Genomic DNA, 27,838 nt, shown 5'->3' on the forward strand with positions numbered 1-27,838 from the left:
CGACTCGGCTACTGTTAAAGGGGCAGTGCCCTCGGGACTGTGGGGCCCACCGGGCCTGGACAGGGGAACTAAGTTGAGGACGCAGAAGGGCGAGCTAGACGCCGGGACTCGGGAGGGTTATCGGTGCCTGAGGAGCCCAGAAAAGCAAGGGGAGACCCTTTCGCTGACCCAGGCTCCCGCCCGGCGCACGTTCCGCGGCGGAGGCGCGCTCAGGGGGCGGGGCCGCTCGCCGAGCCCCGCCCAGGAGGTGGTGCGGCAAGGCCCCGCCCCCAGGCTCGCGGTGCCTGTCGGCTCCTCCCTCTGGCCAGTCCCGCGGCGCTCGCCGTCCCCGCCCGGCCCAGCGTTCTAGAATTCGCCGCGCAGCTGCCTCAGGTGCTGGGGCCAAGTGCGGTCAGCGGCGGCACGGCCATCCCAGGCTCTCTGTCCCTGCCCGGCCCCTCAAGTTCGGCAGGCCCGGCAGGCCCGGGCCGCCGCCTCAGGCCCAGGACACCCCTCGGAACCCAGCCTGGCCCCACAGGGCCCAGACTGCCCCCTCAGGCTTGGGCCCTCAACCGGGGGGCCCACATCCGGTCCTCAGACTCCCAATTTTGTCCTCAGGCTTGGCAGCTCCGGAAGGCCTGGCCACGCCCCCGTCTGACTGCCGGGGGTCGCCTTAGCCCCCTCAGGCGAAGCCACACACTCAGACCTGGCCCTTCCCCCGGGCGGGGCTCCCACTCCCGGGCGGGGCTCCCACTCCTACCCCGCAGCCCAGACTGGCCCCTCAGGTCCACATCTGCCTTCCAAGGCCTTGCCTACCCCTTAGGTCAACTGTTGAGTCTGCGCCCAGCTTCCTTAAGCCCCATCCTGTCCCTTAGCTGTAAGTCACCCACTTAGACACAACTACCTGAAGTCCCAATGCCCCTCGGCTCCCAGCTGACCCCCCCCCCCCCCGGGGGTTCAGCTTATCCCCTCTGGCCCAGGACATCCCATGTAGACCCCTCCTGCCTCTTCGGCCCAACTCCATCCCAGTCTATCCCATCTGCCACCTCAGCCCTAAATACTCCTCTCCTTTTTTTATTTTATTTCACCTCATCTAACTGCTGTCTCAGCCCATCCTTAGCTGCCCTTGGATGAAGTTTCCAATCGGCCGTTTCTGTTTTTATTTATGTTTCCTACAGGCACTCCTGCAACTAGCATTCTTAGTTGCTTTTTCTGCCCACCCCAACTGGCTCTCGGGTTTTATTTGGCTTCCCCTAATTCTGGCTCTGTGCAACTGACCTTTGCTCACCTTCTTTACCTATAGACATTCCCAACTGTCCCCTCCTTCCCTGTCCCAATTGACCCCCTGTCCACACTGAACTTTCATTAACCCCTATACCTCATTTTTTTAACCACCCCTCAATTCTCTAACTGCCCCCAAGCCATTCAACAGTTCTGTACCACAACCCGCACATACCTCTGTCCCTGTCTAGTTTCCAGCGGTCACCCTTTTTCATTTCATCATCTCAGATTGCCAATTAAGTCGCTTAACAGTCACCTGTAAATTTCACTTACTCTTATACATTTGGCTTTGGAAAATTTGCTTTCTCCTTTATCTTTTACCACATCCACATTTCCTGGGCTCTCCATCTCCAACCTGTATATTCAGCTAATAGAAATGTCCAGCACTAGAAATACCTTTGAAGCTCTCTTTCCTTTTTCGGGACCCATACACCCTCTTTCCAATCTCTAGATCTGCTACTGGTCTCATCCCTACAGCCATTTACACGAGTAAGTGATTCATTTTTCATTATCCTCCCAGCAGCAATGAGGAGACTCAGTCCAGCCACCCAGCCCAGTCCAGTCAGGCAGGTCCACGAAGACGGAGACAACCTCATCCCCTTTGCCAAGTGAGTCGTCCCCACCCAGCAGGGAGAACGGGGACAGGATGGAGGGAAGATTGCATGCCGGGGTTCTCTCCTAAGAAGAGTCGGAAATAAGGAACAAGAAAGCTCAGTGCCTGGGCTCAGGATTGATGACTCACTAATTTATTCAACAAATTGTGTTTTGAACGCTGCGTTGTTCCAGGCACTGTATTAGGCACCAGGGATTCAGCAATTAGAGAGACAGGCGTCCTGCTCAAACTGCTTACATTCTAGGAGGAGGAGACAGAATATGCAAATAAATATAATTTCAACTAGTGATAAGTATCAAAAAAATAAAACAGGAGTGTAATATAATGGAAAAATAGAATGTCGAGGAGACATAAGTTTAGATAGGGTGATTGTGGAAGACTGTTCTACGGTGGTGAATTTAAATTGAGATCTGAAAAATGAGAAGGGGCCAGTCTGATAAGAGCCAGGGGGGAGAAGAAGGAATAGTAGGTTTTAAAAAGCCCCAAGAAACAGGCTTGGTATGTTGTAGGGCCAGGAATCAGGCCAACTGAAACTTAGGGATCAGGGAAATATAGAAAGTAAAGTCAGACAGGCAGAGGACCTAATTGGCCATTGAAAAGAGTTTGGATTTTATTCTAAGTGCAGTAGAAATCAGTGGAACTTTTTAAGCAAGGGAATGACATGAGTAGACTTTTTTTTTTCTTTCAACTTTTTTATCACGGAAAATTTCCAATAATTACAGAAGTAGAGAAAGTAGCTCCATCATGAACCTGGTGTGCCCTTTTCAGTCAGCTTCAATAACTGTCATTATATGGATAATCTTTTCATCTGTATACCCATCCAGCCTCCTGCTACTCAGATTATTTTAAAGTAAATCTCAAACTGTGCATTTCACATGATCATTTTTAAAAGATCATTCACACTGTTCTGTGAAGAATAGTTTGTAGGGGATTAGATGGAAGCAGGGAGAGGAAGAGGAGGAGGCCACTGCAGGAGTCCAGGCAGCAGAAGATGAGCTGGAATACAGTGGTGAGAGTGCAGATGATGAAGAGTGGTAAAACTTGGGCATATTTTAGATGTAGAACTGACAGGACTTGCTGATAGATTGGATATGGGAGGTGAGGGAAAACTAAGCATAACAGGTTTCTGGCTCTAACAACTGGGCATTTGAGGTGCCTTTCAATGAGATGGGGAAGGCTAGGGAGATGTTGAGTGGGCACTTAACCTGCAAGTCTGGAGTCCAGGAAAGGAGCCAGGGCTAGGAATATAGATTTAGGAGTCATCAGCACATTGGTGGTATTTAAAGTCATGGGGGGGGAGGGGGAATAAAATCATGGGCCTGAGTGAGATCACCTAAGGACAGATGGAGATGGAGAAGATAGAGGGCTCAGGCCTAAGCCCTCGGACACTCTCCTTCTAGAGATCAGGAGAGCAATCATCATTCAGTCTGCTGGCTTTGGAAGTGATGAGCACTGTTCTCAAACAGCTCAGTACATCCCTCACTGCCTACAAAGATATTAGTCTTTCTGAGATAGGGGAGACAAAGCAGTAGTAAATAGAGGTTCTGCTCTCCTGCATTCTTGCATTAACCTGTTTATCATCACCTGAGTAGCTGGGGCTGTCCTCTTTAACAGCCCTGCTTGCTAAATATGATGTTGTTTGTGGGGTGTAGAAGCTCAAGATTCGGTGAGATCTGACACTCAACAATTGCCAATCTCCACCCTCATCCCAGCTCCAATCTCCTTTCAAATCAGAGGCTTTACCATCTTCCTCAGCTAAAATGGATTGTGAGGACATGGCCTGAGGGAGCGTGGGCAGCTGTATGGTCTCACGGAAAGACAGGGCCTCTGAATCCCGGGGTGAGCAGATGCTGTAAGGGAAGAGCCAGATCCGAGCCTACCTTGTCCTCATTTCAGGTGTTCCAAGGTGGTTAGCCGATCTCCAACCCCCAGCTTGCCTTCCCAGAGCTTCAGACTGACACCCCAGCATTATGGAGACATCTTCTGGGAGAACCTTAGTCAAAGGCCCAGGTGGGTAGAAATGGAGAAAATGGGGACTAACTAGAGGTAGGAAGGTGAGGCTGTACAATTTTAAACAACCATAAGGCTTTATAGGCCTGGCTGGTGTGGCTCAGTTGGTTAGAGCATCATGGCGGGTTCAATTCCCAGTCAGGGCACATACCCAGGTTGCGGGTTCGATCCCTAGTTGGGATGTATGAGGAGGCAAACAATCAGTTTCTTTCTTTCTCATCAATGTTTCTCTCTCTCTCTCCCTTCCTCTCTCTCTAATATCAATAAAAGCATGTCATCTGGTGAGAGTTAAGGTGAAAAAAAGCTTTATAGAAATATGCACTAGTCTTGGGATAACTGCCCCACTGGCTGATGGACATTGTAGCTCCTAATGCCAGAGAGATAGGTGGTTGGGAGAGGTCGTTAGAGAAACAACAAGGATGAGGGTGTCTTTTCTGCACTTAGCCCCCTTTCTGTGCTTCACAGCCCCACTTGGATGGAAGAACCGTGCATCCCATCCCTGCTGGTATGACAAACATTTTACCCTTCAATAGTTCTCAGTTAAAATTGCACCCCAGCTCTCCTTATTATGCCTTACCTCTAGTGTTCCCCAACCAAAGCACTGAACAGGCCCTCCTTTCTATGAATCAGTCATGTTTTCCAGATCACACCTGTATTCGTGATCTGGGCTTCCCAAGACCCCTGACTCCCTATTTCAGACCAAGCTCACCTGAGAGCCCCAGTTCTGCCATCTATCTCCTTTTCCCCATTCTTTGGCACAGAGAGCCACTGGTTGTTCCAAGCCTGGCATGTGCCCCCCTGAGGAGCTCCCACCCCCTGAGATGCTTTTCCGAAGAAAGAGAAGGAGGCAATATTTGGCAGGAATGCAGCAGGGACCTGGGGGCATCCCAGCCCGAGTAAGGGCTGTCACTTACCACCTGGAGGATCTAAGGAGGCGTCAGAGAATCATCAATGAGTAAGGAGAGGCATCTGGGCTCTGGGAGCCAAGCAGGGTTTGGAGGCAGAATGGTTTGAACTAAGGAAGGGGTGGAGGATTTTGAAGGAATCGAAGGTTGTTTAGAAATGAATCGTGAACTTGGTGGGATTGCAGCAGAATTTCCATAATGTGGAAGGGAGGGAACTAAAGGATTGAGGATGAGCGACATGAGCTGGAAGAAGTGGAAGCTGGATCACTGAAGACAGGAAAACTCTCCATAAAACTAGAGGATAGTGGGGAGCTAGAGATCACCTCTGAGTCCTTGAACTTAAGTAAAAGTACTTCAGTCTGAGGGAAGCAGAAAGTTAGGAATGGAGAGTTGGAAGTCAAATGACAATGCCCCTGGGTCCCAGCAGGAAGTGTTTTAGGACAGAAAGGTGAAAAATGGAGAGACAGAAAGCCTGGCCTCCAGGCACCTCTTTCCTAAGCCTAGAGTCTCCACAGACTAAAGAAGGCCCAGTGGGGCAGCTCTGGGACTGCGTCTGAACCCCTGGTGCATGGCAAAGCAGGCTGTAGATTCCCCAGCACCACTGAACACCCTGATCTGGAAGAGGAGAGGGCAGCCTATCCACAGGAAGAGGACCACTTTCTCACACCTGACAGGGCCCAGGTATGGTTGGAGAGGAACTTGGTGGGGTGATGGAGGGTGATGTGGATGCCTGGTCTTGCATGGAGAGACAGCGGAAGCCAAGAGCCAAGTTGGATTGCTGGATTTGAGGGAAACAAGTCAGAGATTTGGGCGTATTTGGGTATGGGCACTAGAAAATCTGGAGAGAGACACACTTCCATTCTTTCAACTCTTTTTTTCACTCTCATCCTTACAGCTCTTTGGTCTCCCTGGAGTCCCCTGGTCCTGGAAGGATCTTGTCTCTCCAGGCAGCTGAGCTCTCTACCTCCCTATAGCACTGTCACAGCCAGTAGGAACCCCCTTAACAGTACCTGGGGGATGGAGTTGCCTGAGGAGTAAGGAGAAACCATCCGTGCCCATCCAACATGCTAGCACTGCCTCAAGGACCCAAGCCGCCTTCTCATCGCTGGAATCACCCCCATTTCTGGCATCAAGGCATTCCTGTCCCTAGCCTCTCCCAGTTTCCTCTCCCATCTTCTGCACTAGGCACTAACAGCCATCTGGGCCTCCCATCGCAACCCACCCCCCTCACAGGAACTCCCCAAGGCCGGTTGCCGCCCAGGCCTCGCTCCCTGGCAGTGTTCTTTTCCCTGTTCTATCATTAAAAAGCAAACAAGTTGAGCCAGAGTTGTCTTTCTCTCTGGGAAGCGGTGATGGAGAGGCTCATGAGCAAGACCCAGTAACAATGAAGTCAGGCTGGGTCCCCAAAGTTCAATGAGTCATGCCCTGGGCGAGAAAAAGTCCTGCCCCCAGTCCCGCGTTCCTCCCCTGGCACTGGACAGCCACCCGCGCCCCACTCTCCCGGCTCGAGGGTCACCCCAGTCGGCCGAGCTTCCGCCTCCAGGACCCCGGAACCCTGCCCCTCCATACTGCTGCCTCCTCAGGGACTTCCTGGGAGTGAGTCCCTCCACCAGCGCCCCGCCCGGAGTCCCCCAAGTGCGGCACCCAGGTTCCCTTCCGACCCCCTTCCCCTTAATTGGGAGGCCCCGCCCCGTGCGCAGTGACGTCGGACGCCGCTGTCAGCCGGCGCTGGGGGGGGTCGGTGTGGGGTAGAATGGCCGCTGCCGCCGTCACCTGCGGGACCCCGGGAGGTAAGAGCCAGGGCCTCCTGCCCGCCTCTCCGCCTCCGCGCCAGGGGGCGCAACTCCACCGGTCGGGACTTGGCGCGCCGCGCGGGAGACCACCGCCCCTTCTCCGGGTTCGCTCCCACTGCCCGCTTCCGTCCTCCTCCCTCGCGCCAGGGGGCGCCGCTCCGCGTAGGGCCCCACCGCGGACCTGCCGCGCGGGGACTGCCTTGGGGACCCCTGTACCCCCACTGTCCCTCGCCCGCCGCGCGCCCGCGGACTCTGCTCCTCAGTTTCTACAGAACATCCCTCCCTGCGGGCGGGAGGCAGGACCCGCTCAGCTCAGAGCTTCCCCGGGGACCACCGCCCCACCGCCCCACCGCCCCACCGCCCCACCGCCCCACCGCCCCACCGCCCCACCGCCCCACCGCCCCACCGCCCCACCGCCCCACCGCCCCACCGCCCCACCGCCCCACCGCCCCACCGCCCCACCGCCCCACCGCGGGGGGCCGCCCCTGGGCCGGCTCCGCAGCCTCGTAGGCGGCCTAGCCGGGACTGCGCACCTGCGCCCTGGGGCGGAGTCCTTACCCCAGCCCACGCAGCCGAGCTCGGAGGGGCCTCCTCCCCCTCGTCATCCTCGAACACCTGGCGGAGCCCGAGCTGAGAGCCTCCTCCAGCTTCCATCTGTTCCCCGGGAGGGTGGGGGCTCAGGCTGGAGCCGGAGTGGTAGATGGTGTAGGGTACGCCTGGAGGCCGGGGGAGGCAGAGGCGTTTGGGAAGGGTGGGGAGAGAGGTGGGTAAGGGGTGGAGAGGGCTGTCAGCCTCCGGGTCGTCCTGAGGGTGGGAAGCTGGGTCCTGGGTGTCTAACCCAGATTGTCCTAGGCCTTGACCATCCTAGCGCAGAGAGGGAGGTTAGGATCGGTTATCAGATCTGTCTTTACTCCTGGAAAAATAAATAGAGAAGGGACTCAGGGTGTGTCTTCTAAGGCCTAGCTCTCCACTTGGACTTAGATCTCCTGCCCAACCCCCAGCCACCAGCATCCAGGCTCTCATTTGCCAAACCATTCTCCAAGGACCGGATGCCCTGAGTCCCAGTCCCCAGATCCTGACCCCACCGAAGCCCCAGCCCCTTCAAGAGCCCACGCTGTAGGACGCCAGCCTTGCCAGTTCCTCCCCTCCCCCACCCCACCCGACTCTTCCTGATTACTCTGTTCTGTCGCGTCTCCCCACTCACGTTGGTTCCTGGCACCATGTCTGGGTTCTCCCCCTCCCCCATTCCCTGGCCCTACTCTCACATCAGAGCCTATCCCCTTCCTTCCTCTAGCTTCCTCATCTTTCCCAGATACCATGACCCAGTTCTGTACTGCCTCTCCCTCCTCATCCTCAACCTGGATAAGTGTGAGGGCTTCTGCCATGACCTGCTCTCTCTTTTCTCAGCACAGACTCCCCCTCCCCCCGGCCCCTCAGGCCAGGGGTGACCTTGCCCCTGGAACCCTCGCCATGAGTACTAAGGACACCACCGAGGTTGCTGGTGAGTCCACAATCTAGGTTCCCACTTTGGGCACAACCTTTCTCTCTCCCTGCCCTGCGGCGACTGTAATTCTTGGATTCCCTGCTCTCCTGCTCATTTCAGCTTCCCCTGGTGCTCTGGATTCAGCCCTTTGCCTCTGGGCTAGCACACTAAACCCTTCTTTCTAATTTTCTCTAGAGAACAGCCACCACCTGAAGATCTTTCTCCCGAAGAAGCTGTTGGAGTGTCTTCCTCGATGTCCGCTGCTGCCTCCAGAGCGGCTACGGTGGAATACAAATGAGGTTTTCTAGGGAGCTTGGGGGATTAGGGCCTAGCAAGGTCTGGCAAGCTACAGGAGGGTGAATGGGAGTCCCTGTGTCTGTCCACACTCTCAAGTGCAGAATACTATATTCAGGGCTCTTCAGAGATCCTAGGAGAGGTATAAAGACCGGCATCTTGTAGGAGCTCATTTCTTAGCATATCCACCTGAGTGAAAATAATAGACACCACCATTAAAGTATTTCTTACAAACCAGGCATTATGCTAAGTACTCAACCTGCACGATCTCATTCTGTAGCTCTAAGGATGCTATCTATAGAGCAAGCACTGTTATCCCTGTGGTATAGATGAGGAAACCGACTTAGTTCATGTAGTTTAACTCACTCTAGAGCTCCTGCTTTTAACCACCATGGATGCTGCTTCCTTCTGTACTCCCTACCTGCACCCAGTGCTTTGTATGCACTTGGCGGGTGATCATTATTGATCTGATTATTTGATTAGAAGAGAACTTTTAGTAAAAAGGTATGTGTGTATGTTATTCTTAGTGCCAGATGGCTGCGTGGAGATCTGGGGAGGGATTTGGTCTATAGGACGGCTAGGATTTCCAGACTTGAAGAGATGTGTACATGGCACTTCAGGCTTGTAGGGCACTAACATTAAGGGTGTTACTGCTCAGGCCAAGTTTTGGGAAGAATCAATGGACCAGTCTGGCTGGAATGGTAGGTGCACTATGAGTAAATAGTGTGAACGTAGGAGTGATGGCTTGATCCCTGGTCAGGGAGAACCTTGGAATCAGGCTGAGGAATCTGGGATTCCTGGCAGTGTCAAACTATTGAAGTTTTCTGAGTCAGGAAGTGGCACAAAAATGGTATTTGGAGAAAGTAAAATAATATGCAGTATGAACAAAGAAGGACGAAAGCTTGGACCTGGCCCCAAGATAAAAGCCCCAGTTGGAAGGGAGGGAAGGAGAGGTTAGACTTTTGTCTGCAATGGAACCTGGGATTCTTAGGAGGGCAGTGGGCCTTGCTGGGTCCTGATACCTGGCAGCATCCTCCACTAGCTGCCAGAACTCAGCAGAGAGTGAGACTGAGGGGATGACCAAGAGGCCAGGCTGAGACTCTATGAAGGTGACACCCCCCTGAGTACCTCCTCTCCTACAGGAGATTGCATCCTACTTGATCACCTTTGAGAAGCATGATGAGTGGCTATCCTGTGCCCCAAAGACAAGGTGAGAAAGTTTGTGAAGGTGGGGACTGGCAGGAGTCCTGGGTTCTGTTCACAGAACTCAAGGCCAACTTTTCCCTCTTCAGGCCTCAGAATGGCTCCATTATCCTCTACAACCGTAAGAAGGTGAAATACCGGAAGGATGGTTACCTCTGGAAGAAGCGGAAGGATGGGAAGACCACCCGAGAGGACCACATGAAGCTAAAGGTCCAGGGCATGGAGGTAAGCAAGGCATCCAACTCACCCTTCTCAACTCTTAGCTGGGTTCCAGCCCTGCCAGGAGTTGGTGCCATGGTCTGCCTCACCACCCTCCTTTCTCACTCACTTTGCATCAGCTGACTGATAGCTTAGCCCTCCCTCCACATCCCATTTCCATCCATGTCCCAGCTGTCCAGGCCTTAGGTCATGCCTCCCCTGGAGGACATCAATGCTCAGTTCCCTCACCTCTCTTGCATTTCCCTCAGGAGTCCAAGTACTGAACCTCTAAGCACAGGGTTATCTTCCCCAAATCATTGCTCCTCATCTTAGGTGTGTTCTTGCCCTGCCCTCTGATTTCTAGATAGTCCTATATCTCAAATGTGGTCCTCATTGTAAGGCCCTGGTCCCACTGTTCCCTTCTACCTCTCTATGATTTGGGGTGCTGGAATTTTAAAGGTGTGGGGAATAGGTGGGGGTCGGTAAGGGTTGAAGAGGAACTGGTGGAAAGATTGGGATTCCTGCAAAGGAACTGAACAGAGGAAGAGTTGGGGAGCAGACTAGCCCTCCCCCCACCCCAGCCTGTCTCCTGGCAGTGTCTCTATGGCTGCTACGTTCACTCTTCCATCGTCCCCACATTCCATCGGCGCTGCTACTGGCTGCTCCAGGTAAGGATGGAAGGGCTCTGGGAGCCACACTCTTCCTGGCTCTTTGAGGGAGATGGGGTCTGAAAGGCTGCAGTGGAAGGATGACTAGGTTCTGAGTGGGAAAAGGAGCCTGGGAAGATAGGGAGTTGGGGATAGCCAGAATTTGGGGATGAGGTTGGGGGTTGCCTGGGAAGAAAGTGAGGACTAGGAAGCTGAGCCCCTGGATCTCAGGACCCCATGGTGGTCTGTGTGTGTACCCTTATGCCCTCAGAACCCTGACATCGTCCTTGTGCACTACCTGAACGTCCCAGCCCTGGAGGATTGTGGAAAGGGCTGCAGCCCCATCTTTTGTTCCATCAGCAGTGACCGTCGAGAGTGGCTGAAGTGGTCCCGGGAGGAGCTGTTGGGACAGCTGAAGCCCATGTGTAAGGCAGCAGGGCTAGGACAGTGCTCCAAGGGGAGAGTGGAAACAGGGGCCTCCCAAAGGTACCAGGAGCCTGTAGGGTGACCATTTCCCTCTAAGCCAGAGGGTGCTTTCCTATGGGGGTGCTAGGCTTCCTGGTGAGTTCTAAGGTGTTGGAATATGGAGAAGGGACAGCTGTGAACTACAAATTCAAGCAGTCTTGAGGCTGCTGGCCTCTTTGCACCTGGCCAGAAGTCTTGGAGCATCTCAGGTGCTTGAAAGAGCCATCAAGATGCTCTGGGGACTTCTGTGGGGGTCCCATAGCACTTCCCCCCAACTCTCCTCTAGTTCATGGCATCAAGTGGAGCTGTGGGAATGGGACAGAGGAGTTCTCTGTAGAGCAGCTGGTGCAGCAGATCCTGGACACCCACCCGACCAAGCCTGCACCCCGAACCCATGCCTGTCTCTGCAGTGGGGGCCTTGGTTAGTGACCCCTGATCTTGGAGCTCTCTTTCTGTCTAGTCACACTGCACTTACTCAAGCCAGGGGTATATCTGTCTTGCTGGGATTTGCATGCTGGTTTGCATGTCCCTGAAAGATGGGCCAGATGGACAGAAGCCTTCCCTTCTGGGTGTACACGGGCCCCAGCTCCTTTTACTTGAGTCTTGGCAGCCCAGGCTCTTTATCTGCCATATACCCTTAGCACTACCCCAGTACTACCACTTAGACGCAGCCTTAGCTTTATTCCTAATTGGTACCCCCTTGGTTCTGTCCTTTTGCCTTTTTTTTTTCCCCCAAATGCTTTTACCTATTTTTCTCACTTTTTCTTCCAAGCCTTCAGTCCTTCCCTGCCATGCTCCACCAGTCCGTTTAATTGGGGGGAGGAGAAGTCTTTCTGCTGCCCCCGAGTGGCCACAATCAGTATTACATCTCTGGGATGTAGTGCAGCCCTAGGAACGACCTGAGGAACTTGTGGAAAGATGGGGATTCCTGCAAAGGAACAGGAAGAGCTGGGGAGCAGACTAGCCCTCCCCCCACCCCAGCCTGGGAATGCTGGAGAAACATGTGTCATATCCCTTCTCTCCTCCCCACCTCTTTCCATTCCAGGTTCCGGAAGCCTTACGCACAAATGCAGCAGCACGAAACACCGCATCATCTCTCCCAAAGTGGAGCCCCGAGCTTTAACCCTGACCTCTATCCCCCAGCCCCACCCCCCTGAGCCCCCTCCACTGATAGCCCCACTTCCCCCAGAGCTCCCCAAGGCGCATACCTCCCCATCTTCTTCCTCCTCTTCCTCCTCTTCATCAGGCTTTGCAGAACCCCTAGAGGTCAGACCTAGCCCTCCCACCTCTCGAGGGGGTTCATCGAGGGGAGGCACCGCTATCCTCCTCCTGACTGGACTGGAGCAGCGTACGGGGGGCTTGACACCCACCAGACACTTGGCTCCCCAGGCTGATCCTCACCCTTCCATGAGCTTGGCTGTGGTTGTAGGCTCTGAGCCCTCTGCCCCACCAGCTCCTCCCAGTCCTGCCTTTGACCCTGACCGTTTTCTCAACAGCCCCCAGAGGGGCCAGACATATGGAGGGGGGCAGGGGGTAAGCCCAGACTTCCCTGAGGCAGAGGCTGCCCATACCCCGTGTCCTGCCCTAGAGCCTGCTGCTGCCCTGGAGCCCCAGGCAGCTGCTCGGGGTTCCCCTCCACAGTCAGTAGGTGGTGGGAGAAGAGGAAACTGCTTCTTCATTCAGGATGATGATAGTGGGGAGGAGCTTAAGGCCCAGGGGCCTGCCCCACCTGTACCTTCCCCGCCTCCTTCACCACCACCCTCACCTGCCCCCTCAGAGTCATCGGGCAGGGTAGGAAGAGGGGAGACCTTGTTTGGAGGAGCTGGTGGGGCCAGCGAGCTGGAGCCCTTCAGTCTTTCATCATTCCCAGACCTTATGGAAGAACTCATCAGTGACGAAGCTCCAAGCATACCTGCCCCAACCCCCCAGCTCTCTCCTGCCCTTAGCACTATCACAGACTTCTCCCCAGAGTGGTCCTACCCAGAGGTGAGTCTTCACCCCTCCGTCCCGCTTACCCCATGGTCTGTGGCCTAGTTATCATGGCTGCTTAGTTCTCCCAACCTCTATTTTTCCAGGGTGTAGCTTCTTTCCTGTTTCCATAGTTCTTCTGACTCACCCTTCTCCCTTATTTCCCCTTCCTTCCCCTTCCACGTGGTTGTATGGGTCCCCCAAGTGCTCAGGGGACTTCATTCCCTTGGTGACTTTCACAGGGAGGGAATTGGGGCAACTCAGTGTGGAGAAGAGAAAGCACAGCAGGGATATGATTATAGACTTTGGGAAGCTAAAAGACTGTCTTCATTAGTAGAGAAGTTCTGCTTTATGCTGCCCTAGAGAGGGAATGGAGGAACTACAGTGGGGGCTTAAGAAAAGGACTTCCTCCTGGTGACAGCTATCTGCAAATGAGTCAGTAGCCTTTGGCAAGGTGGAGGGCAGGGATGTTGGGGAGGGACAGATTAGCTGACCTTACCCTGGTGGGTCCTATCCAATCCCTGTGCTACCAGACTCTAGCACAGGGCCTGCCACATAGTAGATACTCTCTCAAGGTCTGAATGAACGAACGAACGAACGAGTGAGTGAATGAATACCCAGCAGAGTTCTAGTCACAGGCCCTCTGACTTCTGTCTGCAGGGTGGGGTCAAGGTGCTCATCACAGGTCCTTGGACAGAGGCCTCCGAGCATTACTCCTGTGTCTTTGATCACATCGCAGTGCCAGCATCACTTGTCCAGCCTGGTGTCTTACGCTGCTACTGTCCTGGTATGGGGACTGGGGATAGTGGGGGAAGGGACTAACTGACGTGGGCATTTCAGACTTCCCAGAAGCACTGGGAACAAAGGTGTTGAATTGTTTCTGAGAGCACAAAGACCTCATCCAGTCTCAAGGATAAGTCCCATGGTCCCCCAGCAGGAAGATGAGTCTGGGCTTAGGTGTCAGAAGATTAGGGTTCTGGTCCAAGAAATCTACTCCTTACCTGACTAGTGATACGTCCGCTCCTTTCTTGGGTCCTTGGCCTCCCCTCCTGTAAGGTCAGGCATTTGACCCAAGGAGTCTCTAATGCCTGTTCAGGCCTCTGGCTGAGCCAGAGACTGGCTCTTGGAAGAATGAGAAAGGAGAGATGTTGGTCTCCTCCGAACAGTCTTGGGACTGAAGGACATTGGCTTCTAGACCTGTGCTAATACAGTAGCTGTTAGCTACATGTGCCAATTGAAATTAATTAAAATTAAATAAAATTTAAGATTCAGTTCCTCAGTCACACTAACCACATTTTGAGTGCTCAATAGCCACATGTGGTTAGTGCTACCCCATTGAACAGTGCGGATAAACATTTCCGTCATTGAGGAAAGTTTTGTTGGACAGTACTAGTCTAGATGTCACTGCCAAGGCTTGCCTGCCCTTTTGCCACCAGTCTTGCCCCTTACCCTGCACTCAACAGTCAGCCTTACTGTGGGACCCCCAAGGATCACCAGAGTGACAGGGTGACAACTTTGTTGTTGGTGAGTGTGTTCTCCCCCCGATCTCAACAGTACTATTCAGTGGAGGCTAGGGGTTGGGAGGAAGAGCCTCAGCCCCTGGTCTTGGGACCAGGGCCTGGTGGTTTTTTCTCAAGGCTATAGTTCTTGAGACCCTGGGACATAGCTCTCACTAGATACCATTGAGCAGCTAGCTCACCTTCCCCACATCTTAGTAACAGGGTCATGACCTCTGGACACTGATCCTGGGAGACTAAGGGGTTTATCTACCATCAAATTGTTTATAAGTACAGGTATCTCTTGACCCTCAGCTTCCAGGCCTTGGTGCTGAATAACAATTATCCTTAACTACGGGGTCTTGAGTCCAAGGGGTCTCTGGCCCATAGCAGGTATTAAGTACTTGAATGAATGGAATCCCTTCCCAGCTAGTGGCAAGGCTACAGAAGCCAACAGCCTCTTGGCCTACAGCACAGAAGTTGGGGAGCTTGATATAAATGACCATCTGTGGCTCTAACACAAGGGGCCAGAGAAGGAGCTGGGGAACGAGAGCCCTTCTCACTGATCTTGTCCTCCCCAGCCCATGAGGTAGGGCTGGTGTCTTTGCAGGTGGCCGGGCGGGAGGGGCCCCTTTCTGCTTCTGTGCTCTTTGAGTATCGAGCCCGCCGATTCCTGTCACTGCCTAGTACTCAGCTCGACTGGTTGTCACTAGATGGTAAGTACCTAGCCCTCTGATACCAAGTATCGGGCCCCACAACCTTTGAGCATGACATGCTCCTAGACCCCTCAGCACTCAGGTGGCCACTACCTAGCCCACATTTACCAGTCTTTTCCCAACTGCTTCATTGGTCAAATGCAACAGCAAACTTCCCCTACCTCCTCTTCCCTGTAAATCTTGGAGCCATATTTGTCCCAGTTCTTGCCCTGTCTTTTCCATCCCAAAGGATGGGATCTAGGCAAGGGAGGCCAAGGGGGAGCAGGAACAGGGTCTAGAGCAATATGTATGGGATGTGCAAGTGCGTATATACACACACATATACATATTTAGACATGTATTGTTTTCTCCTCTATAACTATATGTATTTATTATAGGAAATTTGGAAATTACAGAAAAGCACAAACTACAAAGTAGATAATGAAAACTGCCGATATTACTACTCAGTAATATTTACTACTTTAATATCATGGTGTACTTTCTCATACACACACACTTTCTTATACAAACACACAGACGCGCACACATACACGTGTATGTGTGTATTTATTTAAATCTAGCACTGTGTTCCTCATACTGGCTTTGAGAATTGTTTCTCTCTGCTCCTGCTTCTTTCTCAGGGTTTGCGCTTCTCTGTCTTCTCCTCTGGGTGTCTCTGTTGTTGCCTCCTAGTTTCTCAGTTCTGCTGTCACCCCGTTGAGTTTGTCTCCCTCCATCCCTACTTCTCTCCCTCAGAGCTGCCCTTTCACAAAGCCCGAGTGTGGGTTGTGTGTGGGTTGCCCTGCAGCCTACCTTGGGACCTTGCCAGGTCTCCCAGGCCTGTTCTGTCCGTCCTGCTGTGACTGCTCCTCACCTTGCTTTCCTGTCCCTTCCTACTTTGTGTTATACCCTCGCTTGTGGGCTGCCTCCCTCCCTCTTTCATTTTTCCTTGGACCAGGATCTTAACTTGTCCCTCTTCTGTTCCTTGTTGCTTGTGTGGGACAGTTCCCAGCTTTCCTCTGTCCTCTGTCCCCTCCCTTCACCTTGTTGATCCTTTCTGCTCTCTCTCCTCTGTGTTGTCCACCTTCCTCCCCACCATCACTTCTATACCTCCATCCCCTTCTGCATAGCATCTCAAAACATCCCTGACCTCCACCCCGTTTCTCTGTGCCTGTTTTTCCATGGCTCTGATCCTCTCCCGCCCCTCCTCCTTGTCCCTGAGTGATCTCAAGAGGGGACAGATATAGCTTGGGGTGTGTGTGTGTGCATGTGTATTTGTGCATGGGGTGAGGGGAGGAGGAGGAATGGACATGGCTATCCATCTCTGTCATGTTCCCTCCCCACCATCCTCTTTGTAGACAGCTGTGGGGGACCAGGAGCAGGGGGCGGTGCTTTTCAAGTTACAATCCCTGACCTCTTTTGGGCAGTGGTTAACAGAGCAGGGACCAGCATGGGGGACAAAGGTAGTGTCTGGGGCAGAACTGACAGCGGTTTACCTAGAAGGCTGAGGGAATGCGTGTGTATGTATGATCTGGAGCAGTTCGGGGCTGGATGCTATGTGGAAATTCCTCCTGTCTCTGTGTCTTGAAGGACACAGTTGTGGTTCTGGATTTTGGTCCTAGATCAATGAGTAGTGTTAAGAGCCCTAGCTTAAGGACTGAGTCCTGGTTGGCTGTGTTTCCAAGGTGGGTGGGTAAAAAGGCTGTTATTTTGGAGAAGAATATGATTCTATGTCTCCACCTCCCAGATCCTAGAATAGGTCCAGTTCTGGTGTTCAGGGCATCACCTAGGCCCTGCCCACTAAGCCTTCCATACCCATTCCCCCTCAGACAACCAGTTCCGGATGTCCATACTGGAGCGACTGGAGCAGATGGAGAAGCGGATGGCAGAGATTGCAGCGGCTGGGCAGGCACCTTGCCAGGGTCCTGATGTCCCTCCAATGCAGGTACTTCCATGAGGGAGGTCTGGCGAACGGAGAGAGGGTCTTCCTAAGGAAAATGGCTCTGGTGTGTGACTTCTCACTTCCCTGTCCCCAACCTCCCCAGCCAGCCCTCCTCCCTAGTTCCTGACATCATCCTGTTCCCACCCCCGCCCTGTGGCAAGAGTGGCTATTCTGGGCACCCTCTTGGCATGACAGGCTTCAGACTATTTCTGGTCTGAAGAAGGGTGGAGGTGAAGGAGAGGGGTGGGGGAGGGGACCACGAGGGTTGGGGTTCAGTGCTTTGTGGGTCCTTAGTCTCTGAAGGAAGAAAACTGGGAAAGGACTCTGGGTTCTGAAGGGGAGAAGCCATCTGTGCATATAGCCTGATCTGCGCTGGTGTGAAGGCTCAACATGGGCAAGGGTGTGTGATGTCTGGCTGCCAGAGGGTCTGGAGAAGGCTGGCTGTGGGAGTGGGGGACACCCAGGAACTTGAACTAGGAGAATAAGCCATTAGAGATCTGGGTGGTGGGAACCTGGAGTGAGAAGTATGGGAGGGGGCAGAATTAGAAGCTGAGAGGACAGGTATAGGATGGCCAAGGCCATCCCAAGCCAGAAGACCAGATGCTCAGTTCTCTGCATAAGGGTGTGTGTACTACAGGATGAAGGCCAGGGGCCTGGGTTCGAGGCACGGGTGGTGGTCTTGGTAGAGAGCATGATCCCACGCTCCACCTGGAGGGGTCCTGAACGTCTGGCCCATGGAAGCCCCTTCCGGGGCATGAGTCTTCTGCACCTGGCTGCTGCCCAGGGCTACGCCCGCCTCATCGAGACCCTGAGCCAGTGGCGGTGAGCAGGGGAAAGCAGGGAGGGGGCTGGGCAACCACTGGGACAGAAGTGCCAGGGGACTAAGGGGGACTGGAGCCCTGCCGAGAGGGAGTTGGGGTCACTGGGAAGGCAGAGAGGCTGGAAGATTTGTATTGGGGGGAATTTAATATCCCCTGAGTTACAACACTGACTTCTTGACCTGTCACTTTATTTTTTCCATCACCATTTATCCCCTCTGTGCCCTCTTCCACCTCCACCACCAACCCCTGCAATCACCACGCTGTCGTCCATGTCCATGAGTTCTTTGTTCTTTTTTGTTCAATCCCTCCACCTGCCCCTGACACCCTCCCTCCTTCCATTTTTTAATCTCTTGACTTCCTCATCCCACTGACTGTAGCGCTTCTAGACAGCTGTTTCCCAGTCCCTTCAGTTCCAATGTTCCCACTTTTTCCCTGACTGGGCTCTGTCCCTTTCCCAAACCCTTCAGAAGTGTGGAGACCGGAAGCTTGGACTTAGAGCAAGAGGTTGACCCGCTCAACGTGGATCATTTCTCTTGCACCCCTCTGGTGAGGATGCGTATTCCTGAGCGCATGCAGGGCAACAGGAAATGGGAAGGGTGCTTAAAGGGAAGACCCCCAGCAGGAGGAGTGGGGAAGGCAAGGAGCTGAAGATGTGGCCACCGGGAGAAAGGGCCCCAGGCCCACCCCCACCTGTCCCCACTCCTCCTAGCCTTTCCCTGCCTCTCTCCTTAGATGTGGGCTTGTGCCCTGGGACACCTGGAAGCTGCTGTGCTCCTTTTCCGTTGGAACCGGCAGGCACTGAGCATTCCTGACTCTCTGGGCCGTCTCCCCCTGTCTGTGGCTCATTCCCGGGGTCATGTGCGCCTTGCCCGCTGCCTTGAGGAACTGCAGAGACAGGAAGCTTCAGCTGAGCCCCCACTTGCCCTGTCGCCACCCTCCTCCAGCCCAGACACTGGTGAGGGTTGTCTCTAATTTTTTAAGAGGGGGATGTGTGTAGGAGGATAGGCTAGGGGAAGCTGAAGAACAGGAGACAGAAATTAAGAGGAGGGAAACCGAGGAGGGGGCAGGGATGGGGAGATAATACTAGCAAGAACAGACAGGAGACCGAGAGCCAAGATGGGGCAGGCAGGTGATAGCAGATGGCTCCTGCTGCCCTCACCCTCCTCTCTTACCTTACAGGTCTGAGCAGTGTCTCCTCACCCTCAGAGCTGTCGGATGGCACTTTTTCTGTCACATCAGCCTATTCTAGTGCCCCAGATGGAAGTCCTCCCCCAGCTCCTCTGCCAGCCTCTGAGATTATTATGGAGATGGTCCCAGGCCAGCTCTCCTCTGGTGCCCCAGAGGCTCCCCTTCTCCTCATGGACTATGAAGCCACCAACCCCAAAGGGCCCCCACCTTCACCACCTCCTCTCCCACCAGCCCCGGATGCTAGGGCTGCTCCAGAGGAAGCTTATAGCCCACCGGCTGTGGACGTGATCCCGGTACCACTTGTACTGATGAGATTATGAGGGCTAGAAAGCGTGGGGTACAGGGGTGGGGTGAGGTTGACTAGTCCATGAAACAGACTGAGTCTTGCTTCAGTTTGGGAAGAAGGGGCCACTTACCCTCATTTTTGGACAAGCAAGGTAATCCTTTGTTTAGTTTCCATCAGAGCTTGACTCAGAAGTCATGAGGCATCAGAGGTTAAAAATTCTGGGGAATATCCTCAGTTAGAGCTGGATTGTAGGGGTTACCAGAGTGATGGAGGGAAGTTGGGAGGATTGTAGAAGAGAGAGGCTCGCAAGATGGAAGCATCTATCTTGCAATGACCTTTGGTAAGGAGGCTTTTACATGGTGAAAGTTCAGTCTTGTGGAATAAATAAATGAGAGTAAATATTCAGGTGTAGCAGCAAGAACCTGAGGACATACTTGCTTTAGAGAGGCTAATGGATTAGAGAGGTCAGGGTAGCACTGTAAGTACAAAAAACTTACAAATTTCCAATAGGTAGGCTGTGTTGCATGTGGCCAGCAGGAAGTGCTGCAGGTTTCAGGGCTGGAGTAAAGGCAAGGCTAAAGCCATTCAATAGGGTGTCATGTGGTCAGTATGCTTTGAGCTGGTTCTTGGAGAGCTGAAGGGGGATGGGGTGGCAGGCATGGCCAAGCCTATGGGTAAGATGTGCTGCTCAGCTTGCATGGGCCAGGCCTGGGTGGGACAATCAGCAGTCAGCCTAGAAAGCTAAATCCTTCATTTGCTCAGCTCTTGAACCTCCATTTGGAGTATATGCTTCCTATCCTATGTTCTCCACAACGTTTCAACACAGGTAGAAGTCCAGTAAGTATAAATGAATGAATCTGGAACAGTGGTAGAGAAAGGCTGGGGTTAGAAAGGACAGCAATTCCTGAGGCCTCATCTGGTGGTGAGAGGAGGAACAAGACAGGAAGTGGACTGAGGCTACAGCTGTCAGGGCAGGAATATCTGGCAGTTGGGACCCCACAAGGCTCACCCAGCTTTTCCATCCAGGTGGACATGATCTCACTGGCCAAGCAGATCATCGAAGCCACACCAGAACGGATTAAACGAGAAGGCTTTGTGGGGCTGCCTGAGGCTGGAGCCTCAATACGGGAGCGGACAGGGGCCCTGGGGCTCAGCGAGACCATGTCCTGGCTGGCCAGCTACCTGGAGAATGTGGACCATTTCCCCAGCTCTGCCCCTTCCAGGTGACCAGCTTAGGACAGCCTCCAGATTCTTCTCAATGGGAGATGGGAAGGGGGAACATAGCTTCCCCATAGCCAAAGATCCATTCTGGCAGAGGCCCCAAGGGCCTTTGAGAAGAGTACTGGAACAGGCTGATAAGCTATGAAGTCATGCTCTCCAGGCTCTGTTGGTGGGGGTTTCCCTTTACAGCAACCCCTAGGCAGGAGAAGAGGGACTTCACATGCCCCATGACTTGCCTTCTTCCTATTCCTACAGCGAACTGTCTTTTGAGCGGGGTCGCCTGGCCATACCTCCAGCACCTTCCTGGGCAGAGTTTCTCTCTGCATCTGCCAGTGGCAAGATGGAGAGTGATTTTGCCCTGCTGACATTATCGGATCATGAGCAGCGGGAACTGTATGAGGCAGCCCGAGTCATCCAGACAGCCTTCCGAAAGTACAAGGTCAGGAGGCTGGGAGGTCTTAGGGGAAGAATTACACAATCTTTGAGTCGGGAGACTGGGCTCCTAGGACTCTGGGAGGGAGAGCAGTCATCCAGAGAGGCCTCAGATGGGGTAAAGGGTCAGGGGACCTCAGGCAAGTTAGAAGGACAGATCACATGTCTATTAGGTATGCCTTCAAGTGGTGAGACTTCCTGTTTTTCCCTTAGGGCCGGTGGCTGAAGGAGCAGCAGGAGGTAGCAGCAGCTGTGATCCAGCGCTGTTACCGGAAGTACAAGCAGGTGAGATGTTTCTCTCTCTAAAACATAACCAACCCAAACCCACCCATTCCAGCCCAGAGCATACAGAATGCTGCTGGAACCCTGACTCCCCTTCTCTCTCCACAAGCTGACCTGGATTGCACTTAAGGTATTAGGCATGAGATCTGGGTGTGAGGTTGTCTGTGATGATTCAAGCCTTTCCATGAGCGTGTGGGTTAGAGAAAGAGACCTGTGTCAGCTGACCTTGGGGTGACCCTCATGGGTTTGGGTTTCTGTCCCTCTATTTCAGCCCATTTCTCCTCCCCACTCCTACAGTTTGCACTCTATAAGAAGATGACCCAGGCGGCCATCCTGATCCAGAGCAAGTTCCGAAGCTACTATGAACAGAAGCGATTTCAGCAGAGCCGCAGAGCAGCTGTGCTCATCCAGCAGCATTACCGCTCCTACCGCCGCAGACCCACAGGCAGCCTACCTGCCCGAAACAAGTACGGGTCTAGCCCTTAAGCCCTCTGTACCTGCCCACTGCATCCATGCCCACTGCCCATGGGCCCCCAACTCCCAGCTTATCCTGCCCCCAGCCCTTCCTTGCTAGGGTCCCAAAGGGGCTGAGGGCAGGGGATGCCTTAGTGTTGTGTGAGGTCTCATCTTTTCTTTCTTCTGCCAGAGGCTCTTTTCTCACCAAGAAGCAGGACCAGGCAGCCCGGAAAATCATGAGATTCCTGCGGCGCTGCCGACACAGGTACTCATCCTTTCTCCTGCTGGATTTTGCTCTGCCTCCTCCATCACCCCAGATCTGCTGGTCTCCTCTGACTCCTTCCTTGTCTCTCTACAGGATGAGGGAACTGAAGCAGAACCAGGAGCTGGAAGGGCTTCCCCAACCTGGACTGGCCACCTGACCTCTCCCTACCCTGGAGGCCGCTTCTTGTAGTCTTAAGGGAGAGGGCTCTCTGGGGGAGGAGCCCCCTGTCGGCAGCTTTCCTCGTCACTTTGTTTGGAGATCTTCCTAGGTCTCTATCCTCCCCCTCCAAAGTGCTGAACTCCCTCTCCCACTCCCCAGCTCCTCTTCCCTCCGGGTCGTGCCCCCTCTTTCGTTCCCTGGCTCCAGAAGACCCACACCCCACATACCTGCATCTTTAGCTGTGACCTCCGGAGCCCTGCCTGCCCCGTCTCCACAGCTCCCTCCCTGCCTGCACCCGCCTCGCCCCTTTCCTGACTTGCCTTATTTATTCGTTCGATGCGTCTCTGAATGTATCAGCTTGGCCCCATCTCTGCCTTCTGCACTCTCCCCTTGTGTTTCAGGGCTGACCGTGCCCCCACCCGACTCCGCATGTTTGCGTCTGTTTCCTCCTTTTCTGGCCCTGTGTTCCCCCCTATCACTCCGACTCTGGCCACCAACTTCGGGGCCAAAAGGGGGTCTGTATATAGGAACTCATTGCGGAGTCCCGCCCCATCCCCTGATGGGAGGGGGTTTGTAAATATGTAACATACAGAGTATAGTGAAGAATCTATTTAAGGCGCCGCGGGGAGGGCTGCACAGCCGGGCTTGTGGTTCCTGGGCGCGGCGGGAGCCTCCTGCCGGCCCCACGAGCACTTTCTACTTGTGCATGGGCTTGGTTTCTACGAATTGCCATTAAACATCGCTGCACCAGCCAGCCTCCGACTTCTGTCTGCGGGGGGCGGGGCGGGACGGGGGCGGGGTCTCGGCTGGCGGGAGGCTGCTGATAGTGCTGGGCCAGATCACAGCCGGGGCGGGACCGGCAAGGTTTTCCACCTCCGACGTGTTTCCGGCCTTAAAGGCACTTCGCCCTTCCCTTTAAGACGCACCGCCCCCTCTCTGTCACTCCCAAGATGGCGGACCTACTGGGCTCCATCCTGAGCTCCATGGAAAAGCCACCCAGCCTCGGTGACCAGGAGACTCGGCGCAGGGCCCGAGGTGAGGATCCCAAATTCACATCTGCCTTTGTTCACTCGATTCCCAGGACCGCATTCTTCCTTCTTTAGACGGTGCCGCCTCTTCAACCTTGAAAGACCCCTCACAGGCCCCTTTAGAGACCCCCCAGAGTCCCTACAAGGGCTGCCGACCCGCCCGCTGGTCGTAGCGGACGATGATTGGCTACCCGAAGCCTAGTGTCAGCTTCCTGCCGCTTTCCTTACCCCGGCCTCGCAATCCTTGTTTTTCATTCGCGGACAGGCCCGCCTGTCCGCTGGTGGCGTGCTCTGATTGGTAGGCTGCCTTCGACCCCACCCAACCCTTAGTGTTTCCTTGGCCCGCCTTCGGGTGGCAGGAGGGCGTGTTCGGTCATCCAGCCCCTCCCATATCTGGCCTGAGAGTCCCACGACCCATTCCCATTCTGATTGGTCCAGGGGCACGCCCATCCGCAGTCCTTTCACTTCTATTGGCTACCATAACTTAAGGTCTACCTATTAAAGACCTTCCTCTGGCCCACTGGCTCACTCACCGCCAGCACCTCCAATTGGTTGCTGGGTCCATGCCCTTATGCCCCTCCCACTTGACTTATCGGGCCCCTTCTACCTCTTTCCAGCCCTTATCTCACCCGTAGTCTTACATTGAGTTCCCCGAGCGGTCGTGCGGTTGATTGGGGAGGAGAGAATGCCTCTACGCGGTCCGATTGGCTGTAGGCTCCCCTCTTGTGTTCTCAGAATAACGTCCTTGCCGGCGGGCTCAAGAAAGAGTTCGTCTGCCAGCGTAGGGCGCGGCCAGCCTGGCTGCAGGCTTTCCCTGGGTTGCTCGTGCTGTGGCGTGTGAATGAGTCTGACAGAATCTGCCTTGGGAAGGACCCCAGCCCCAACCCTGCGGGCCTTGCGATCACGGATAAGCCCCATCCCGGACACCGGCTCCCCATCCGCCCTAGGGGGCCAGAGCAGGCTGGATGCCTTCAAAGTGTTCATCAAGTGCTGCTTAATATCGAAATATATTTACTGAACGGTTGCTAGGGGCCAAGGGTACCCTCAGGAGCCCACCATATGAAGCATGGATGAAATGCGCTTTGATTAAATCATCACACAAGTTTAATAACCAACTTGATAAGTACTCTGAAAGAAAAATAATTGTTATGAGAGCAGCTAACTAGGGGTCCTTAACCTAGTCTGCAGTGAGCTGAGATCTGTAGAATAGATAATTCAGTAAGTGACAGAGGAAACAAAGTGTTACAGGCAGAGATGTGCATTTGAAAACTCTGAGGAAGGAGGGAACATAATGGGAACTGGCGATTGTAATTATTTCATGCTCACCATGACTGTCTAGGTTCACCAGCAGCAGTTGACAGACTAGGAAGCCAAGGTTCAGAGTTTAGTCACTTGCCCGAGGTCACAGGGTTACTGTGGCAGGGTTTTAAACCCAGGTGTAACTTTTAAGCCTGTGACCTTAACCATCGTCTTATGCCATCTCCTCGGATACAGAGAAAACTCAGAAACCAGTCAGCAAACACTCAGTGGCCACAGTGGGATGCACTGATGGTCAAGAGCCCTTGATGTCAAAGAGCTGAGAGCTCCTAAGTTGTCAGGCTCTAGGGCCACAGAATAACTGGATAAGAGATGAACAGGGTCCCTGTCTCCTAGGAGCTCATAGTGGTAGGGGAAACAAATAAATAGTTAAATTATATTAGTTCTCAGCACATGCTATAGCAGATGTCTGAACCAAATGTGTGTGGGCCCCAGAGAAAGTGAGTAACTCTGCCTCATGCTGTATCTCAAATTTTGCAAGAGGAGGAAAAGCATTTCAAGCAGAAGGAACAACATGTGCAAAGGCATGGAGTGATTAGGAAAATGGGAAGAGGTCATTGCAGCTAGAGGTATTCAGATCCTGTGGAAGAAGTTGGCCTTACAGATATAAAGAATTTGAAATAGCAGAAGAGAGGAGAGGGGGTATTAATATGCAATGGTGGGAAGTTCCTCTACAGCTGACTTTGAACACCTCCATTCCCAAAGGAGAGAGGTATCAGATTAGCCATTTCAGCTTCACCTTGTATGTAGAAGTGAGAAGTTGCGGGGAGGGGGCGATTACGAAATACAGGAAGTTAATTTCCCCTTTCCTATGTAGACAATGAGATGATAAACTCTTTAAGGCCAGGGCTTAGTCTGGTCGCCTTACCTCCCCAGGTGCCTTATAGTTCTTTGAATATTGTGGGTATTAAATAAATGTTAATTGGTTACCCCTGTGAGATTAGGAAATTAGGTTAAGCATGATTCTAATCTTTGCTACTCCTACTAAGCTCTTGAAGGGCAAAGTTATGTCTTAACAATCTTGATGCTCCAGGGCCTAGCACAGCACCAGATTTAAATACCACTAAATGCACCCTAGCTGGTTTGGCTCAGGGGTTAGAGCTTCAGCCCTCATACTGAAGGGTCCTGGGCTCAGTTCTGGTCACGGGCATGTACCTTGGTTGTAGGCTCAATCCCCAGCCCTGGTCAGGGCACGTGTGGGAAGCAACCAATCGGTGTGTCTCTCACATCGATGTTTCTCTCTCTTTCCCTTCCAGTCTCTGAAAAGCAATGGAAAAAATATCCTCCGATGAGGATTTAAATAAATAAATATTGATAAATGCTTGGTGAATAAACAATAGTCCTACCTTCCCAACGTGATACCTCCCAGTGGACACCAGACCTCTTTTGAAGCCTTACAAACTCTTCCCACCCATGTTTCTGCCCCTGGCCTCATGCTGCCATTTCTCACCCCCAGAGCAGGCTGCCCGCCTGAAGAAACTACAGGAGCAAGAGAAACAACAGAAAGTGGAGTTTCGTAAAAGGGTGAGAACAACTGGAGAGATCAAAGTCCAAGGCAGCCGCAGGAAGGATTTTCAATAAGTTAGAACTAGAACTCAGTTTTTTGGAAAATGTCTCAAGAGAGGTGAAGCCTGGAAGCCAACGGCATGGAGGCTGGGATAGGTGTGGGGAGGTGAAGGCCTGTTGACCCAGCTAAGAAGAGGGATATTGGGACAGAGCCATCATCTCATATCTTCTTCCCATTTCCCTCTCCCAAGATGGAGAAAGAGGTGTCAGATTTCATCCAAGACAGTGGGCAGATCAAGAAAAAGTTTCAGCCGATGAACAAGATAGAGAGGAGCATACTGTGAGTGTCTTGGGCTGGGGGAGGCCAGAAACGGGTGGCCAGGGTGGCATGAAAGGCCCAGCGTGGAAGTCCACAAGATTTCCACAAGAGAAGGGCGCTGGCCCCCCCCATGGCTCTACATACTCTTTCCCCTCTGCCCGCCCATCCCAGACACGATGTGGTGGAGGTGGCTGGCCTCACATCCTTCTCGTTCGGGGAAGACGATGAATGTCGCTATGTCATGATCTTCAAAAAGGTGACAGACTTGAGTCCCCTACTCTCTCCTCTCTCCCTTTCAGCCTGTACCCCCTGGGGAAGAGAAATGAGATGAAACATGTATACGGAACCTTGACCCCATTATCCCTTCTTCCCCAGGAGTTTGCACCCTCAGATGAAGAGCTGGACTCCTACCGCCGTGGAGAGGAGTGGGACCCACAGAAGGCTGAGGAGAAGCGGAAGCTGAAGGTGAGTTATGCCTGGCAGTCCCTGGAACCCCGCAGCCCACCACCTGGGAGGGCTTGGGGTCAGGCCCCTGAGCACCAGTGCCCCGCCTCTGCACCCCTAGGAGCTGGCTCAGCGGCAGGAAGAGGAGGCAGCTCAGCAGGGACCTGTGGTAGTGAGCCCCACCAGCGACTACAAGGACAAGTACAGCCACCTCATCGGCAAGGGGGCAGCCAAGGATGCGGCCCATATGCTGCAGGCCAACAAGACCTATGGCTGTGGTGAGGCCACAGTGGGGACTGGGGAGGGCAGGGGAGAGGAGCACTGGATGGGCAGGGGAGGGAAAACTAAGGCACAGGGATCCTAGGCCCTCCCCTCCCTTCCCTCTGCTCCCAGTGCCCGTGGCCAACAAGAGGGACACACGCTCCATTGAAGAGGCCATGAATGAGATCCGAGCCAAGAAGCGTCTGCGGCAGAGCGGGGAAGAGTTGCCACCTACCTCCTAAGCACCCCAGCTCCCTGGGGCAGGGCGGGGGGCAGGGAGGGACAAGGCTGCTGCTATTAGAACCCATTCTGGAGCCCCACCTCTGAACCACCTCCTAACAGCCATCACATAGGCTGGAGGAAGCAGGTGTTTGATTTGTCACTGTTAGAGTTTGGATGTGTATGTGTGGGTGCAAGAGAGTGTGAATGCCCAGGTGGGTATTTAATCTGTATTGTTCTCTGTTCTCCTTGGAACTTTCTTCCCCATGGGGCTGGGGTTACTCTACATTCAATAAACACTGTTTGACCCAATGTCTTGGTTTGTTTGAACACAGAGGTGGGTCCTGGAGAGGAAGAGAAGTGATATTAGCTTGAGCAGTGTAAAATTGTTGTTTGTGCAAGCCAAAGAAAGCCAAATATTGGCACTTTTATAAGAGATAGTATTTTTTTTTTTAATAGGTCTCCATTGATTTCAGAGAGGAATGGAGAGGGAGAGAGAGAGATAGAAACATCAATAATGAGAGAGGAGCATACTGTGAATATCTTGGACTGTGTCATTGATCGGCTGCCTCCTGCATGCCTCCTACTGGAGACCAAGCCCGCAACCTGGGAATGTGCCATGATTGGGAATCGAACCGCGATCTCCTGGATCATAGGTTGGT

The 27,838-nt window shown here is 53.4% G+C and overlaps 3 protein-coding genes across 6 annotated transcripts; all 3 read left to right on the top strand.

Moving 5' to 3' along the window:
* Positions 1-268: 268 nt before the first annotated feature.
* Positions 269-6,108, top strand: INCA1 (inhibitor of CDK, cyclin A1 interacting protein 1). Of its 4 annotated transcripts, none has more exons than XM_081160992.1 (7): positions 269-372; positions 1,784-1,868; positions 3,770-3,883; positions 4,349-4,388; positions 4,645-4,838; positions 5,304-5,469; positions 5,684-6,108. In XM_081160992.1, the coding sequence occupies exons 2-7, from the start codon at positions 1,786-1,788 to the stop codon at positions 5,741-5,743; spliced, it is 657 nt and encodes a 218-aa protein (XP_081017118.1). In that variant the 5' UTR covers positions 269-372; positions 1,784-1,785; the 3' UTR covers positions 5,744-6,108. The 4 variants fall into 4 exon arrangements, with proteins under 4 accessions (XP_081017118.1, XP_081017121.1, XP_081017120.1 ...); XM_081160995.1 differs by having other exon boundaries at positions 306-372; positions 1,781-1,868; XM_081160994.1 differs by lacking the exon at positions 269-372 and adding an exon at positions 381-856 and having other exon boundaries at positions 1,781-1,868.
* Positions 6,109-6,541: 433 nt separating this feature from the next.
* Positions 6,542-22,835, top strand: CAMTA2 (calmodulin binding transcription activator 2; the record flags this gene model as incomplete). The annotated part of the gene is given in 24 exon segments (XM_081160996.1): positions 6,542-6,578; positions 7,994-8,032; positions 8,035-8,082; positions 8,260-8,363; positions 9,501-9,568; positions 9,651-9,786; positions 10,341-10,427; positions 10,678-10,831; positions 11,158-11,292; positions 11,917-12,857; positions 13,500-13,626; positions 14,917-15,051; positions 16,860-16,975; positions 17,610-17,794; positions 18,261-18,339; positions 18,526-18,748; positions 18,973-19,274; positions 20,294-20,490; positions 20,744-20,927; positions 21,134-21,205; positions 21,312-21,332; positions 21,500-21,669; positions 21,849-21,923; positions 22,017-22,835. Coding segments are annotated over 24 exon segments (3,699 nt in total). The 3' UTR covers positions 22,081-22,835.
* SPAG7 (sperm associated antigen 7) lies at positions 22,829-27,488 on the top strand. The gene is made up of 7 exons (XM_081160997.1): positions 22,829-23,117; positions 25,884-25,951; positions 26,185-26,273; positions 26,424-26,508; positions 26,628-26,717; positions 26,818-26,974; positions 27,090-27,488. Exons 1-7 carry the CDS (start codon positions 23,033-23,035, stop codon positions 27,197-27,199), a joined length of 684 nt encoding a protein of 227 aa, XP_081017123.1. The 5' UTR covers positions 22,829-23,032; the 3' UTR covers positions 27,200-27,488.
* Positions 27,489-27,838: the final 350 nt, after the last annotated feature.

Source organism: Miniopterus schreibersii (assembly GCF_964146895.1).
Source record: "Miniopterus schreibersii genome assembly, chromosome: 16".
Lineage (NCBI taxonomy): Eukaryota > Metazoa > Chordata > Mammalia > Chiroptera > Miniopteridae > Miniopterus > Miniopterus schreibersii.

Coding starts and splice junctions, on each gene's coding strand:
- INCA1 (XM_081160992.1), top strand. CDS start 1,786: ATGAGGAGACTCAGTCCAGCCACCCAGCCCAGTCCAGTCAGGCAGGTC. Junction 3,884..4,348: donor AACCTTAGTCAAAGGCCCAG/GTGGGTAGAAAT, acceptor TGTGCTTCACAG/CCCCACTTGGATGGAAGAAC. Junction 5,470..5,683: donor TCACACCTGACAGGGCCCAG/GTATGGTTGGAG, acceptor TCATCCTTACAG/CTCTTTGGTCTCCCTGGAGT.
- SPAG7 (XM_081160997.1), top strand. CDS start 23,033: ATGGCGGACCTACTGGGCTCCATCCTGAGCTCCATGGAAAAGCCACCC. Junction 26,274..26,423: donor AAGATAGAGAGGAGCATACT/GTGAGTGTCTTG, acceptor CGCCCATCCCAG/ACACGATGTGGTGGAGGTGG. Junction 26,718..26,817: donor AGGAGAAGCGGAAGCTGAAG/GTGAGTTATGCC, acceptor CTGCACCCCTAG/GAGCTGGCTCAGCGGCAGGA.